This window comes from Ruditapes philippinarum, unplaced genomic scaffold, assembly GCF_026571515.1.
Source record: "Ruditapes philippinarum isolate M1 unplaced genomic scaffold, ASM2657151v2 ctg3939_1_1_1_1, whole genome shotgun sequence".
In the NCBI taxonomy this organism is placed as follows: Eukaryota; Metazoa; Mollusca; class Bivalvia; order Venerida; family Veneridae; genus Ruditapes; species Ruditapes philippinarum.
This window is the reverse complement of record NW_026853802.1, coordinates 52,746-68,170: the sequence shown is the minus strand read 5'-3', so window position 1 is coordinate 68,170 and position 15,425 is coordinate 52,746. Positions and strand designations below refer to the sequence as shown.

Here is a 15,425-nt window from a genome sequence, read left to right as displayed (position 1 = left end):
TTACCGAGGTCGTTCGACCTTGAATATCAAAGCTATGTACCAAAGCAAATTTAGGCGTTAAGATGCTTAAATGGTTGTCAACTTGAGTCTCAAAATTTTAAATATTAGTTACTTTCTTAACTTTACCATTTTTATCCATAGTTTTCAAACTCTATGCCTGACTGTGCCCATGTTAAATTTGACATTTTCCGAGTTTTCATCTTTGACTATTGTAATTTCAACTTTTTTTTACCTTTTTTGACATTTTTGTTCATTGACTTTTTCACAGCAATCTTGAAATGTTTAAAATTCATATTTGTTGTGTTTTTTCCGACGTTGATAATGACAGGGAAAGAGGTTTCGAAAAGAAGATGTAAATAAAATGACCCATATACGCTTCAGCAGTTTTACATCTTTTTATTTATTTCCACAAAAATGTAAATGACACAGCGTTAAGAATATATCCATCGGGCTTGAAGTAACTCATTTAGTTAAGCGCTGAAACATTTACGTTTGTTTAGCTTGTCATTTGGACGTAAGACGTGGTGAACACAACAATGGCTTTTTCTTGGTTGTCGTTTGTTTCAATTTTAAGTTTGATATTGAACTGTTATGGAATTAGTCGATGGGATGTTTTTTCAACTAAAACGAAATATGAATGGGCTCATTCTACGACAGCTAATATAGATGAATACTTTACGTTCACCGATGGTTCCAAAATGTGTAAAGCAGTACATGTTAACATGGTAACCAGACATGGCGCCAGATGGCCATCAGAGGACGATATGGAAGATATCAAAGAAATTCACGAACGTATTATTGAATCTAAACAATCAAACGTTTACCCGGCGCTCGATTCATGGATACCTAGATATGAGGAGTCTAATGAAAAACAACTGACCGTTGAAGGTCAAAAGGAACAACAAGAATTGGGCGCTCGGTTAGGCTTACGGCTGAAGACATTGTTCGAAAATAACGGGCAATATATAAAGTATGTTTCATCTAGCAAATCCAGAACAAAAAACAGCAACGTCTTCTTTCATAAGGGACTTTTAACAAATATATCGACCTTGGCAGAATATTCCAATGAAGTCAACGATGCATTGATGAGGTTCTTTGATGAATGTGATAATTACGAGGAATCAATGGAAAGCGATGACAACATAGAAGAATTAATCGAGTTTTCCAAATCTCTGATTTTCGCGAACATAACTGCCTCATTAAAGGAAAAACTTGGCATATCTTTCAATCCATCAGAAGGTTAGTTATATCCGCATTTATTTGTACTTTTATGTTAAAGAAATGATTTCAGATAGTAATAATTAATGATTTTAAGAAATCAATATTTCACATTTTTGCACGTATAAGTTTATTAGAAGTATAAGTGTCTATCATTAGTAAACAAATAAAAGTTCTACCATCATAGCATTTTACGAGTGAACAGTTCTGGTAAGAACTTAAAATTTTGGCCTACAAAACGTACATGTATATATGGTAATAAACGTTGATTTCTTTCGTTGATAGTCACTGTAATATTTGATTAAAATGTGGTTTTTTTAAAAATATTTATAAAGATATTAATATTGTTGCAAATCAAGATGTAGGTATGATCAAGCATCTTTTGTATTTTATTATATTTTCTTCTGAGACCACACGTAAGATATTTGAAATCCAGGGGAAATGTTGGAAACCATTGCAGTTTTATTTCTACATACCAAATCATATTTAGACCAAACAACATCGTCCGCTAATACATTCATCCAATAAGCAATTAATGTTTATATAGCATAATTATCTATAGCATTGTAAATAATTGATTTTTTTTTTCAGATGAAATTATATTGATAAATGAATTATGTGCCCACGAGAAAGCAATATTTAACGAAGAATCTGTTTGGTGCGAGCTTCTTACAGACAACGAAAGAATCTTCCTTGAATTCAGAAATGATATTGAAGTTTGTATTCGGTTTCATATATTTTGTTAGTAAAATTTAAAGATGTTTATTTAACCAATAATTTTTTCGGTTTTATTATTTTTTAACCTGATTTACTATTGTTGTTTTCTGAATAACAATTTAGAGACAATAACAAATACAATGCATTTGTTTGGTATCAAACACGTATTAGTATTATACAGACTTACAATGGTAACACAATTTTATAATCTGGGAAAAGGATATTCATGATAAAAAGGTTGAAAATACAATGATGGTGCTAAATAAAGTAAATGTATTAAGATAAATTCCTATATTTACTTAGTCCAGCATGCATATGAAGATTTTTATTTCCTTTTATTCTATCGGCACAAAATTAAGTCATATGTCTATAATGATAACAAGTCTGAAATAATAAGGAATAAAGCAGGCAATTTATGTTGTCACCGATACAGAACGATTACACAATAAATTTAGATTTATACATTGTCGGTTCTAACTACCATCATCAAACCGAAACTGCAATATTTTCAGTTTTGCCGTTTAACCTTTATGTCGTCTGCTTTTGTAATTTGTCTCCTGACATCTGTCTGTGACAGACAGGCTTCATAACCTCTGTCTCACTGTCAAAATTCTATTTTATTGTGTTCTTTCAATTGTTTCCTCGTTCGGGGCCTAATCAGTCTTTTGCTTGTGCACCATACGCCGCTTTTCATTGAATGGCACGAAAAAGTCACATGAAAGGTTTCTTGATAATTGCCAAGGACAGCAGTGATATTTGCAAGCTACCGTTTACGCTCCTAACACCGACTTAATTAATCAGAATTCAACATTAAAACATGAAAATAGTTTAACTTGTTTGTACACATGGCTAAGAAAAAAGAATATTTTTAAAAATATTATAAGAAGTTTAAATAAGATGTCTGAAATCAGCTGTCGCACGATGTCAAAAGCGCGAGACAATGGTGGCAAAAACAAGACCGCACTTAAATATATGTTTTATTATTGTGAATATTTTTTTACAGAAATATTTTGAGTCATCTTATGGTAACCGGATAAGCAGCAAGATATCGTGTCCACTTCTGGGTGATATGTTTCACACCATGGATAAAGCTATCAACCAGGAATGGGATTATAATAACATGCGTGATGTATCCAGCAATGGGTAAGTTTAGGCTGTTTCACTTTTCAGAATGTAAAATGGTCAAATATTATGATTAATGCAGTCGTGCAGATATTTTTCAACTGCTGTAATCGTTTAATCTATAGTGTTTATTTATCTATAAGAGGACAAATTTCTTATTTAAGATTTATGGTTTTATTTACAGATATCTTGCCGGTAAATTTTATAACGGACACTCAGATACTTTGATCCCGTTAATGACGTCACTCGAAATCTTCAAAGACGACGTAGATCTTCTGTTGTCAAATATGGAAGCCTTAGTGAACAGAAAATTTCAAACTAGCAAAATATGTCCATATTCCGCAAATCTCGCTTTCGTATTGTACGTTTGTGACGACTCGAACAGTACCAACTCGAATAGTACCATAACAACTGATAGGTCGTTTATGCTCAAGATGTTTGTGAATGAACAGCCGATCAGTATTCCTGCCTGTAAAGCTGACACTTGTTTATACGACACGGTGCGCCAATATTACAGTGACCTCATCGACAAATGTGACATTAAAGCTTTCTGTGATGATGATGATGACTGTGACGATGGCACGTGCGGAGCTTCCAGTCTTGGCGTTAGTCTTATATTCGTCCATTTAATGGCTCTGATTTTAAGATTATTGTAAATTTATATTAAGAATTATTATACAGTCCGGTATTGACAGTATTTCTAATATATACTTTTACAATATTCTTTGATATACTTTTTGTATCATATAATAATGACATTCATATCAGTTATATCAATTTCACTTTAATTCACCTAAATTTAAAATATATATAATGACATTATGGTAATATTATTCATACTGCATACATTCTTTAAAAAGAAGTAACAAGATATCTATCCCCATGAGCAACAACTTAATAAAACGATCTTTTGAAATTTTAGTACATCATTTTTGGATCTTCATATTACTGTCTATTCACCCAAAAATATATCATGAAAGAGATGAATTTGATTTTTGTATAATTAATTAACCACATTTAGATGGAGACGTACCCCATGTAACATCTTACGGGGTATATGTATATGTTTCTCAGTTAATTAGATTCGCTAGAGCTTGTAGAAACGTATAGATTTCAACGAGCTGAATAAAAAAATACGGAAATATTTTACAATACATTTTGATTTTAAAAGTGGCTGTAATCGGTTTCAGGACTTAATTGTGTGTTTTCAACGTAAATGACATTTGTATAATCAATGTTCTGTCATATTGCATACATTAATATGTACCTCTGGTTCACGATAGTTGCTACTTTCGTTTTCGCCCGATGATCAATTCACTTCAAATATTAGATAAATTGTTGTTGAAATAAATGTGTTATTATGCTTTTATTGTAATGAATTGTCATAAGTGCTTATTAAAAACATGTGCTTTAATGATGAATACTGACAACTTTGCATTTATATCATTGCCACGAATGTTTTATGTTTCACTATTAATATACATGTATTAAATTTTGAATAATATATTTTTGTTCATTTATAATTTGTAGATGTAAGTGATTTACCGTCATTTCAACAGTTAAATATTGCAGCATTGCCGCTATCAACAATAACAAACCTACGTCTTTACATTTTCAATCAGGCACATGTATATACATGTACGAATATCAACGTAATGGCGGCAGATCCACGTTACTCGAACTCCGTTTCTCTCGAAGTAAAATGCACAGTCCCCTGGATTTCGAGTTACCGAGAGTCAACTGTATTTTACAAAAGTAGTTTTTTAATTTAATTTGAAAATTCAATATAGTGATTTAAAAACACCTTCTGCGACAAGGGAATACTAAAATCATTAAACGTTTTATTAGAAGAGATAGTAACCCTAGCTATTGTTTTAAGACATATCACGGATTTATATTACAAATGTAATGTAAATCCGTGGACATATACTGCATGCTTTGTGTTCAACCCTTTCACAGTTGGACACCTCGCTTTCTTCTTTTGATAAACATCTGACGGACCAAGTGGGAGACACTATGATGGACAGTTCTTCAAGCTCTTTGGGACTGAATTGTCTTAATGTTTTTCTTCTATCTTGCTTTGTCGGGCTCTTGTAGGTGATTTTCTTGTTGCTCTACATTGAGTACCTTTGTTATGGTCATTGGGTTAACATTAATATGTATCTACATGATCATTTCTGTGTTTAACTTATTTCACCTTTCCTTATCATAACAATTATAGCTGTTAGAATTTCGATTGGCGGGGATTTATTTTATTTACAATGTCTTGGTGGGGCTAAGAGTGAGGTTTTATTGTTCATTAAAATGCAACACAAAAATACGCTTAAAGAATGACAACCGAAGACAATTAACATACATAATCATAATTGATTATTTAAGAATACAAAATATTTACACTCAAAAGTAATGTGGATAAAAAAAGGAAAAGGAACCAATAAAAAAAGTAATCATTGTATCTGGAACACATTGTTAACGACAAAGCGTAGATCGAATAAGGCATGCATGACCGCACTCTATTTAAATCATAAAAAAGAATAATTTCATTTACATAATAAAGTTTTAAAATATTTAATTTTTTGATACATTTGTTATACAAAGATCCGAACTACTAGAAGAATGCCCACCATGTAGGACACAAAAATAGATTGTACTCAGTGGAAGACAATGGTCAGAAAAATAACTAAACTTAACCAACTAACTTCACGTGTTGTCTTCATTCATAGATATCTACCCTTTGTAACTCATTAAAAAACGTGTGGATATACCTCAATTTATCATATAGATATAAAAAAATTTATACAATGATGTCTTGTCCATATTCAAGAACATCTCTGTCCTGGTCTGATAGAAGCTGACACCAGGTCATGTCGTTTAAAATATATGTCCCATATGCACACCATTCATTTACCAAATAAAGATCAGCTTGGTAAAAATTAAAAGTGAAACACATTAAGACTTAATTTACATATCTGAATATTTTCATAATAACCGGTTAGAAAAAAGGCAATATTAAAATGTCACTGTCGATGCGTATTCTTAAATTTCAATGAGATACAATAAGTTTCAAAAAATTATTTGCAAATAATTTTTACCATAATGGTCGCGTTCACACATATGTATATGATACTACATATTTAAGGTAATGAAGATAATAATAAAGAAAGTCAAGAAAATGCCAACCTGCTGCTAGGTTGCTGCTCTGTTGGACCGTATTTGGTACAAAAACGAATATGGTACAAATGTACCATATTCGGTCGAATATGGTACAAATGTACCATATTCGGACCGAATATGGTACAATTTTCGACCGAATATGGTACAAACATTGTACCATATTCGGTTGGAATAAGTTTTTCTATGCTCGCCAAAACGTATTTGGTACATACCAAAAAAACTCATAAAATGAAAATGGCCTACGTATATGGTACATAAATTATGTATTTCTTAATAAATGAAATAGTCTGCCGATGTGTAAACTTTTTTTCAAACTCAAATACATTGTATTAACCTAATATTGGAAGTGACAAAAGTATCATCACCATCATCATCATCATCATCATCATCATCGTCATCGTCGTCGTCGTCGTCGTCGTCGTCGTCGTCGTCGTCGTAACTAGCAGTAACAGAAACAGCTAACCTAACCACACTTTACATGGATTTTGCTGGTTGTGTAACTGTTTCGCCGGCTAGCTCAGTCGGTTGCGCGTCAGATTGGCACGCAGGCGGCCTGGGTTCTCATTTAATGGTAACTTTTTACGAAGCACATTTGGGATATTTTGGCTGCTACTAAAATGAATGTATATATGTATATTATGTCTGGTCAAAATGCTACAGTTGGATTAAAATTTAAATGCTGTTCTATGTTCTTCAATATTACTTTGAAAAATCCTGTCAGTATACCAATAAATGAAAAAAGTACAAGTTTGTTGAATCTCTTGAATGAAACAAATTATAAAATACAAAATGTAAAATGAATATGTGATGATGATGATGACAAAACATTTGTGATGATGATGATGGTAAAAAAATTGTGATGATGATGGTGGTGGTGATGATGATGACAGTGGTTATGATGATTGGGGTTTGATGATTGTGGTGATGATGATGATGATAATGATGATGATGATGATGATAACAAACGTTTTGGGATGATGATGACAGCGATGTTTATCGGACGATGATGATGGTTATAATGATGATGATAAGATTTTAGATGATGATGACGGCTATGTTTATCGGCCAACGATGATGATAATGATGATGATGATAACAAAATATTTGTGATGATGATGATGGCGATGTTTATTGGCCGATGATGATGATGATATTCTCATCGTCGTCATCATCATCACAACATCCTCATTATCGACCGAAAACATCGCTGTCATTATCATCACAAAAAAAAACTTTTGTGATCACCATTACGATCATGATAATGGATATGATGATGTTGGTTTTGATGGTGATGATGATGGTGGTGTTGGTGAAGATAACAACGATGATGATCATTGGGGTGTTGATAATTGATGTGATGATGATGACGATGATGATGATGATGATAACAAACGTATTTTGATGATTATGACAGCGATGTTTATCGGTCGATGATGATTATTATAATGATGATGATTATGATGACAAATGTGTTTTGATGATGCTGACGGCGATTTTTATCGGTAGATTATGATGATGATGATGTGCTGACCGTCGTTATCATCATTACAAAACTTTTGTCATCATCATCACCATCGACCGAAAAACATCGCAGTTATCATCATCACATTTTTGTGATCTTCATTACGATGATGATAATGGTGATGATGATGATGATGTTGATGATGATGATGACCTTGATGATTGTGGTGATAATGATGGTGATGATGATGACAATGATGATAAAAGTTTGTGATGATGATGATGACGGTAATTTTAATCGTCGTCATCATCATCAAAACTTTTGTCATCATCATGACGATGATGATGATAATGGCGTTAATGGTGACGATGATGATGATGGTGTTAATGGTGACGATGATGATGTAATTGATGATGATGACAATGGTGATGATGATTGGGGTTTGATGATTGTGATGATGATAACTGCGATGTTTATCGGCCGATGATAATGATTATAATGATGATGATGAAAAAAGTTTTTTATTATGTTGACGCCAATGATTACCGGCCGCCGATGATGATGATGATTATGATGATGATGATGATGCTGATGATGATGATGATGATGACGATGATGATTATTTTCATGATGGTATTGATGACGTTGATGCAAATTGTAGTTATGATGATGATGATGATGATGATGATGATGACGATGATGATGATGACGATGACGATGATGATGGTGATGATGATGATGATGATGATGAGATGACGATGATGATTATTTTCATGATGGTATTGATGACGTTGATGCAAATTGTAGTTATGATGATGATGATGATGATGATGATGATGATGATGATGATGATGATGATGGTGATGATGATGGTGATGATGATGATGATGATGATGATGATGATGATGATGATGATGATGAATGATGATGATGATGATTATGATAATGATGATAATGATGGTGATGATGATGAGATAACGATGATGATGATGATGATGATGACGATGATGAGTGTGTACCATATTCGGAACGAATGTGGTACATTTTTTATCCGAATATGGTACAAGTTTGTACCATATTTGGTCCGGCATTTTACCCCAAAACTGCAGATACGTATATGGTACAATTAGACAGTTGTACCATATTCGGCCGAATATGGTACAAATTTGTACCATATTCGTTTTTGTACCAAATACGGTCCGACACTGCTCATTCCTAGTTTTCTTCTCACTGAGTTGACTATTGTTGTCATAAACTCTGGCGTCTTGGAGAAAAGGTGAAACTGTTTTAGGGAATTGGAATCATCTTGTTGATGCCTTTCAAAATTATAGCAATGTTTGGCAATGTTTAATTCCATATTGTTTATTTCTCTGTTATGTATATTCATATTTGTAAGTTGATTCCTAAGACATAGCTCGAAATATTTTGTATAATATATTGGAAGTATAATATTATTTTCTCCAGCAAGTTCAATAAATTTAGCGATGAACTAACACAAATTTGATATGCCCAGCTTATCAACTGCAGCTATTCAATGATATTTAAGCTACTTTACTCCGAGGACATCAATTCCAACCCCTATTCCTTGATATATGAATCGAGAGTCTTACTCCCCTATAAACAAACATGAATTGTCCTTCGTACGGTGTACTGTTAGGGCCATCGCGTTTTATCTGAGGACGGGAAACGCGAAGCATGACAGTACGATGGTGACAGTACGACAATACGATGGTGACAGTACGATGGCGATGCACGACAGTACGATGGTGATAGTCCATCGTACTGTCGTAGTGTCACCATCGTACTGTCGTACTGTCACCATCGTACTGTCGTAGTGTCACCAGCGTACTGTCGTAGTGTCACCATCGTACTGTCGCCTTCCGTTAGCGCATGAACGGCAGCCAAGATTCCCACCACTGCCTGCAAGCTCAGTCTGTCGAAGAAAACATTCAATGTGTAGTGTTTTCGTGGAAAATGCATAGGCTTGGAACAATAAAAGAATGTTTACTTGTAAGTAACTGTATCAGTGTGAACAGGCTGAGCAAGCATTTTTAGTATTTACAGTAATTAGCATTTTTTCTGCATTGGCGGAGGCAGTGGGTTCGAATCCCATGCTAGGAGGTGTTATTTTGAAGCCTCTTAAAAATATTTTTGACATGATAACCATAATTACATAGTAAATACTTCAATCTGTCATTGTCGTAGTAACGTGTTGAGTAACTCACTTTTTGTTGCCATTAAAATCTATCATTTCTAATATTTTAGCCCGAATGAGCTAAAATTCCAACTTGTGCCCAGTCAGGTTAATTTGATGTGTATGAAATTAATACATAGTACTAACCACGCAAGGACGCCACTGTTAGCTAACGTTAAACATTTGGCTTATTCAAACTCGAATTGAATTTGCCTAAATATGAAATTGTCTCACTCGTGAATTAATGTATATTGAGTAGAGTAATGTAGCCGTCTTACATTTCAGGTAACAATGTCTTAAAGAATAAACGTTTCAGGAAGGCTTCAACAATAACATTATATATACAGGCAATTCGAATCGCCTTCAAAATTAATAGAAACATTTATTTAAAATGTACCTAAATAGCCACTTCCACCTGTCTTTGATTCCAGTGTTGGCGTCTTTTCAACTTTAACTGATTCAGTTTCCTTTTCAATTGACGGACACTAATATTACAAAGAAAACGTACAATAGCTTGAACAAGAGCTGTCAGTAGGACAGTGCGCTCGACTTTTCGTGTTTGCCAATAAACAAGCAATCAAAGTTAAAACATGTATTTTTAAAGGATGAGGGCAATATTCAATGTATTTTTTGAATTAAAAAGGGGCATAATTTCTGTCAAAATCTTGACAGAGTTGTGTACTCTTGTCTGTTGATGGATGTCATGATGGCAAGTAAGTATGATTTAGTTCAAAGCAATATCTCAAACTGTTTTTGAAATCAAATGAAGTTGAACGAATACTTAAGCAATATTATATGTCGATCAAGGTCCTTAAATTTTTTAAAAGTAATGCGTGACAGAGTTATCATCTCTTGTCTATAGATAGGGGTAATGATTAAAGCAATGCATTCAAAGTTTCAAGCACCATCTCAAAGGGTTGGGCATAATTCTATAAAAAACACTCGAGACACTTATATATACTCTTGTCTTTTGATTAGGTCTTCATGGTAAGTACATAATCTTTAGTTTTAAAAGCTGTATTTGTAACGGTTTTTGAAATAAAGTGAGGTGTTAACCAAGCTCAATACACTTTGTAAGTCCAAAAAGGCTCATAATTCTGTCAAAAATCTTGACAGTGTTATGTACACTTGTCTGTAGATGGAGGTTATGATGGTAAAAACAGGTATATCGAAAGTTTCAAAGCCATGTCCTAGTAATTTTTAAAATAAAGTGAGTTGGTACGAAAAACTTTACGATGTCGGGTTGAGTAGGAAAAGTCGAGCTCAAAATGTTGCAAATTCCTGAGAAAAAAAGTAATAAAGGGCAAGTACTTGATATATAAACCTTAGAAAACCGAAAGTAGAATAGAAAATTTAAATACACTGAAACACGTAAACCTTTATTGAATAACTAAAATAAATTGTAGAAAAGGTAAAACATGTCCATTCACAAATTTCATTCCTAACACAAAATAGAATAGCCCTTGTAATAAAATCGAAGCATTGTTACTGTCAATGAATTGTAGAAGTCATGTAGAAGACACTACGACAGTACGATGGCGATAGTACGACAGTACGACAGTACGATGGTGACAGCGCGACAGTGCGATGGTGACAGTACGACAGTACGATGGTGACAGTACGACAATTGGCAGTTATGTGCCAAAAGATTTAAAAATGTACGTTCCAAGTGAAATGTTGGAAGGCTCTTTGGTTAATAATTTCAAGGATGAGAGTATTTTACAAGAATTGCCATCTGAATTCCGTCAAAATGTGATATATGTGCAGACATTTAAGTACAAAAGTTATAACATTAGAGGCTTAGAGCACGTTTCAAAAGCGAATAGAGCCTAACGTGTTTAACCTGTTGTGTGACCAGGGGGACTTTGTTTAAAGATGCTATCTTAGATAAATATTTACAGAATGAAAAGACATTTCTAACAAAGAAAAAAATTTTTCGTATGTCGCTTTTTAATGCTTCTTTTAAGGTATTGTTACTGTTAAACATGTTCAATTTCTGGACAACATTGTTCATTTTTTCTAGTATAATGGTAGGGAAACCAGGCTTCCCATCGAAATCGAGCTTCCACCAAATTCTAATGCAGAACAAATAGATATAAGTGAAAGAGTGACAATATTAATAAAGCTTATCAGTATCGAAATGAAGCATGTGCAAGCATGTGTTTGTTTATTTTTATGAGTTTTCAACAGTATTTCCAGTCCTGGAAATAACCAGTACCAGACCCCACTCCTCCACGGCAAAACTGACAAATGCGTCCTCCGCTGGGATTCGAACCCACATCTGAGAGTCTTTTGGATTAGATGTCGGCGACTCTTAATCAGTCGACCATGGAGGTAAGTTTCTTCCCAGCAGAAGCGGGGAAGAAACCAGTAGCAATGCAGAGTGAATTGCCTTACTTAAGGATAAACATTCATGATGACAACCTAACCGGAAACGAACCACGTAACTCCTGGCTTCGTATCCCCAGTACGGAGCCTATTACACCACTGACGCTTTACAATTTCGCCGCAGGACGCTCTACAAAAATAGTTTATCAAGCAATTCATACATTATCTTTAGCACCAACCCAAGTAATCCCGCTAGTCAGCAAGTAAACATTTATGTGGTAGTAAATACACTGTCTCCCTTTAAAGAGCGAAACAAAAATTAGCTATTCCTTTAAAGCTTCTTTTGGTATATAAACATAAGCAGCATGCATTGGGATTTAGATACAGGTATTTTGTTTGGGTCTTTAAAAGGAGACGAGTGTGTGATTAATTCTTATGAGGTCCGTCCGACTGAGCCACAATATAGCTTTCGCTATTGTTTATTTATGCAAAATTCCAGATTGTTTGCTCAATCTGTTTTTGCCACAAATCACATTTAAATGTTTAATTTAATGTGAATGACATAGCAGAGTCCCTTACAAGTGTCACACGATTATTTGCAGATGACAGATCATTAGCAGTAAGTTCACGAGATAAAAATCATATTGAAATTACTATCAACCGCGATCTTGAAATTATATCTGCCTGGGCAAAACAATGGTTAATACAATTTAATGCTGCCAAAACGGAAGTTATGTATTTTTCACTGTCAAAAAATAATCGCGATGCCCCCGACATCTACTTTCAAAATACACATCTTAATTTCGTTCATTCACACAAGCATTTAGGAGTAACATTAAGTGATGGAACATGGCATCAACATATTTCGAATACAACAACATCATCTTCTAGAATTCTAGGTACAATGCGAATGCTTAAGTTTAAACTTAAAAGGAAAACGCTTAATCAAATTTACATATCGTATTTAAGACCGATAATTGAATATGCCTCATTGGTATGGATAGCTGTACTTTGTACGAACAGAATGTCCTTGAAAGCATTCAGTACGATGCTGCGCGAATTGTGACTGGTCTAACAAGATCAGTATCAATCGTAAATCTCATACGCGAAATTGGCTGGGTCTCACTTGCAGATAGAAGGAAAATGCAAAAATTGATTCTTGTTTTTAAACATAGTCGAGGCGAGCTTCCCTGTTATTTGAGCGCATCTTCCCAGAAATAGTTGGTAAAATAATAGTACATATAATTTAAGAAAACAACGAGAATTATACAAACGGTTGCCCGACGATTAGAAATTTATTCGAAATCAGTTATACCCTCTTCTATTAAAGTATGGAATAGTTTAGACCTAGATACTCGTAATAGTCACTTTCAGCATTCAAAGCCAGACGTAAAATTATTTTTTCTCGGCCTCAAGCTCCGTCATACTTTCTTACAGGTGACAGGTTTCTTCAAATTACCACACAAGAATTAGAAATAAGTGTAGCAATCTTAATGCCGATTTACACTATAACCATTTACGCGACAATCCAATTTGTGAATGCGGTTTTCGTTCTAAAGACGATGACCATTACTTTTTCAAATGCCCACTGTATACTGATCAGAGGTGTACCTTATTTATTAATACACGTACTTACCATCCTTTAAGTGCCTATAAATTATTATTCGGTATCAATAACCTTAGTGATGAAGAAAATAACATGTTATTCCATCATGTTCAAATTTTTATCAAACGACCAAGAAGGTTTCAAAATGTTTAAATCCTAGTTCCTAAAGAGTGCTCTTAATTGTTGTCCTTATTTACTACATTCATACCAAGGATAAAACGGACGGGCGAGAACTTCGACACACGGCTTCTTCTACTCTTTTCATTTTTTTTCTCTATTGTCTTTTTTTTTCTTTCAAAATCATGCATGTTTAGTCACTGTTTTTTTAGCATCATATTAATTATTTCCAGACATTTTTCTTTGATTGCTTATATATACTATTATCAATATCAATACTATAACGAGACTCACGCACATCTTTTTACCTTTATTGAGACTAACTGGGAAGGGCCAACCCTCTAATGTTGTTAAAACTTGTGGCCCGATCCTTTTGCTTTATAATTAAAAACTGCATCATACATGTAAATTCTTGAAAATAACTTTGTATTGCATGTGAAATTGTATCTATATTGTACATAAAGAAAAGCAATAAAATATGATTAAACTAAATTTAAATGTTGCAAAGAATGCCAAAAACCAAAAGCTTCTGATGCAGAAGTGCAAAAATAATCAATTTTCCTCACAATTCTTATGCAATTCAAATGTTATCTTTTCACAATTGACCATGACAGCTCAAAGTCTGTTTTTGTAGCTCAGTTAGGCGCCTTTAAAAAGATAGGATTGAAAACGTATTTATAGATGCTGTGCCTTCTAATATAATAAACAATCAGGGTCATTTTTCAATGTTAAATTATGAACCGGGGTCATTTCTCAACACCTTCAACAGGTGGTTCAAAATTCAACAGGTGGTTCAAAATTCAACGTTGAGAATTGACCCTGTGACCGTTGAAAATTGACCCCAGGGTCATTTCTCAACAGGGTCAAAATTTAATGCTACCGTCGCTACATCGAAATTACAACGCCGAATCGCTCACTCTGACGGAAATCAGTTCTATTCTGTTCTAGTATGTATACTGACGGGCTTTTACACCGAATTGTTACTAAAAATAGTCATTTTCCGCTGAAATGAAGAGGTTTGAACTGAATTGAACAGAAACCCGCCAATATTCATATCCAAAGAGCGGGATTTGTGAAATGTTTTCATTGGTCGATGCAAATATAAATCCCCCTCTTCCGGAACTGCAGTACAACAACAACAACCACAAACACAAGAAGCGTTATATAGATTGTATGTTAAATTTATTTGACAAGACTTAATAAGTGAATAAGTGAGTACCAATGATCAGATTTACGTTTTGTTTCTAACACGGCTAATATGAAAAAGGAAAAGCCTCAAAGCGGGCTCGATGTACTTTAAACAAATATAATCGCTCATTTTTATTTCAAATGCAGTGACGAGTGCGGGAAAAGAGTCAACTCGGCCCTATACCAACTCGGCACGGGTCAACTCGGCACGGGTCAACTCGGCCCACTTTACAAAAATATATATAACGTATTAACTTTGCTTTGCATTTTGTTAAAGTAAATAAATAATAAGAAATATC

At 33.9% G+C, this 15,425-nt stretch overlaps 1 protein-coding gene across 1 annotated transcript; it reads left to right on the top strand.

Annotated features, from left to right (window-relative positions):
* The first annotated feature begins 387 nt into the window (after nucleotides 1-387).
* LOC132737939 (multiple inositol polyphosphate phosphatase 1-like) lies at nucleotides 388-4,561 on the top strand. Its single transcript, XM_060725318.1, has 4 exons — nucleotides 388-1,239; nucleotides 1,810-1,934; nucleotides 2,939-3,078; nucleotides 3,242-4,561. Exons 1-4 carry the CDS (start codon nucleotides 537-539, stop codon nucleotides 3,711-3,713), a joined length of 1,440 nt encoding a protein of 479 aa, XP_060581301.1. The 5' UTR covers nucleotides 388-536; the 3' UTR covers nucleotides 3,714-4,561.
* Nucleotides 4,562-15,425: the final 10,864 nt, after the last annotated feature.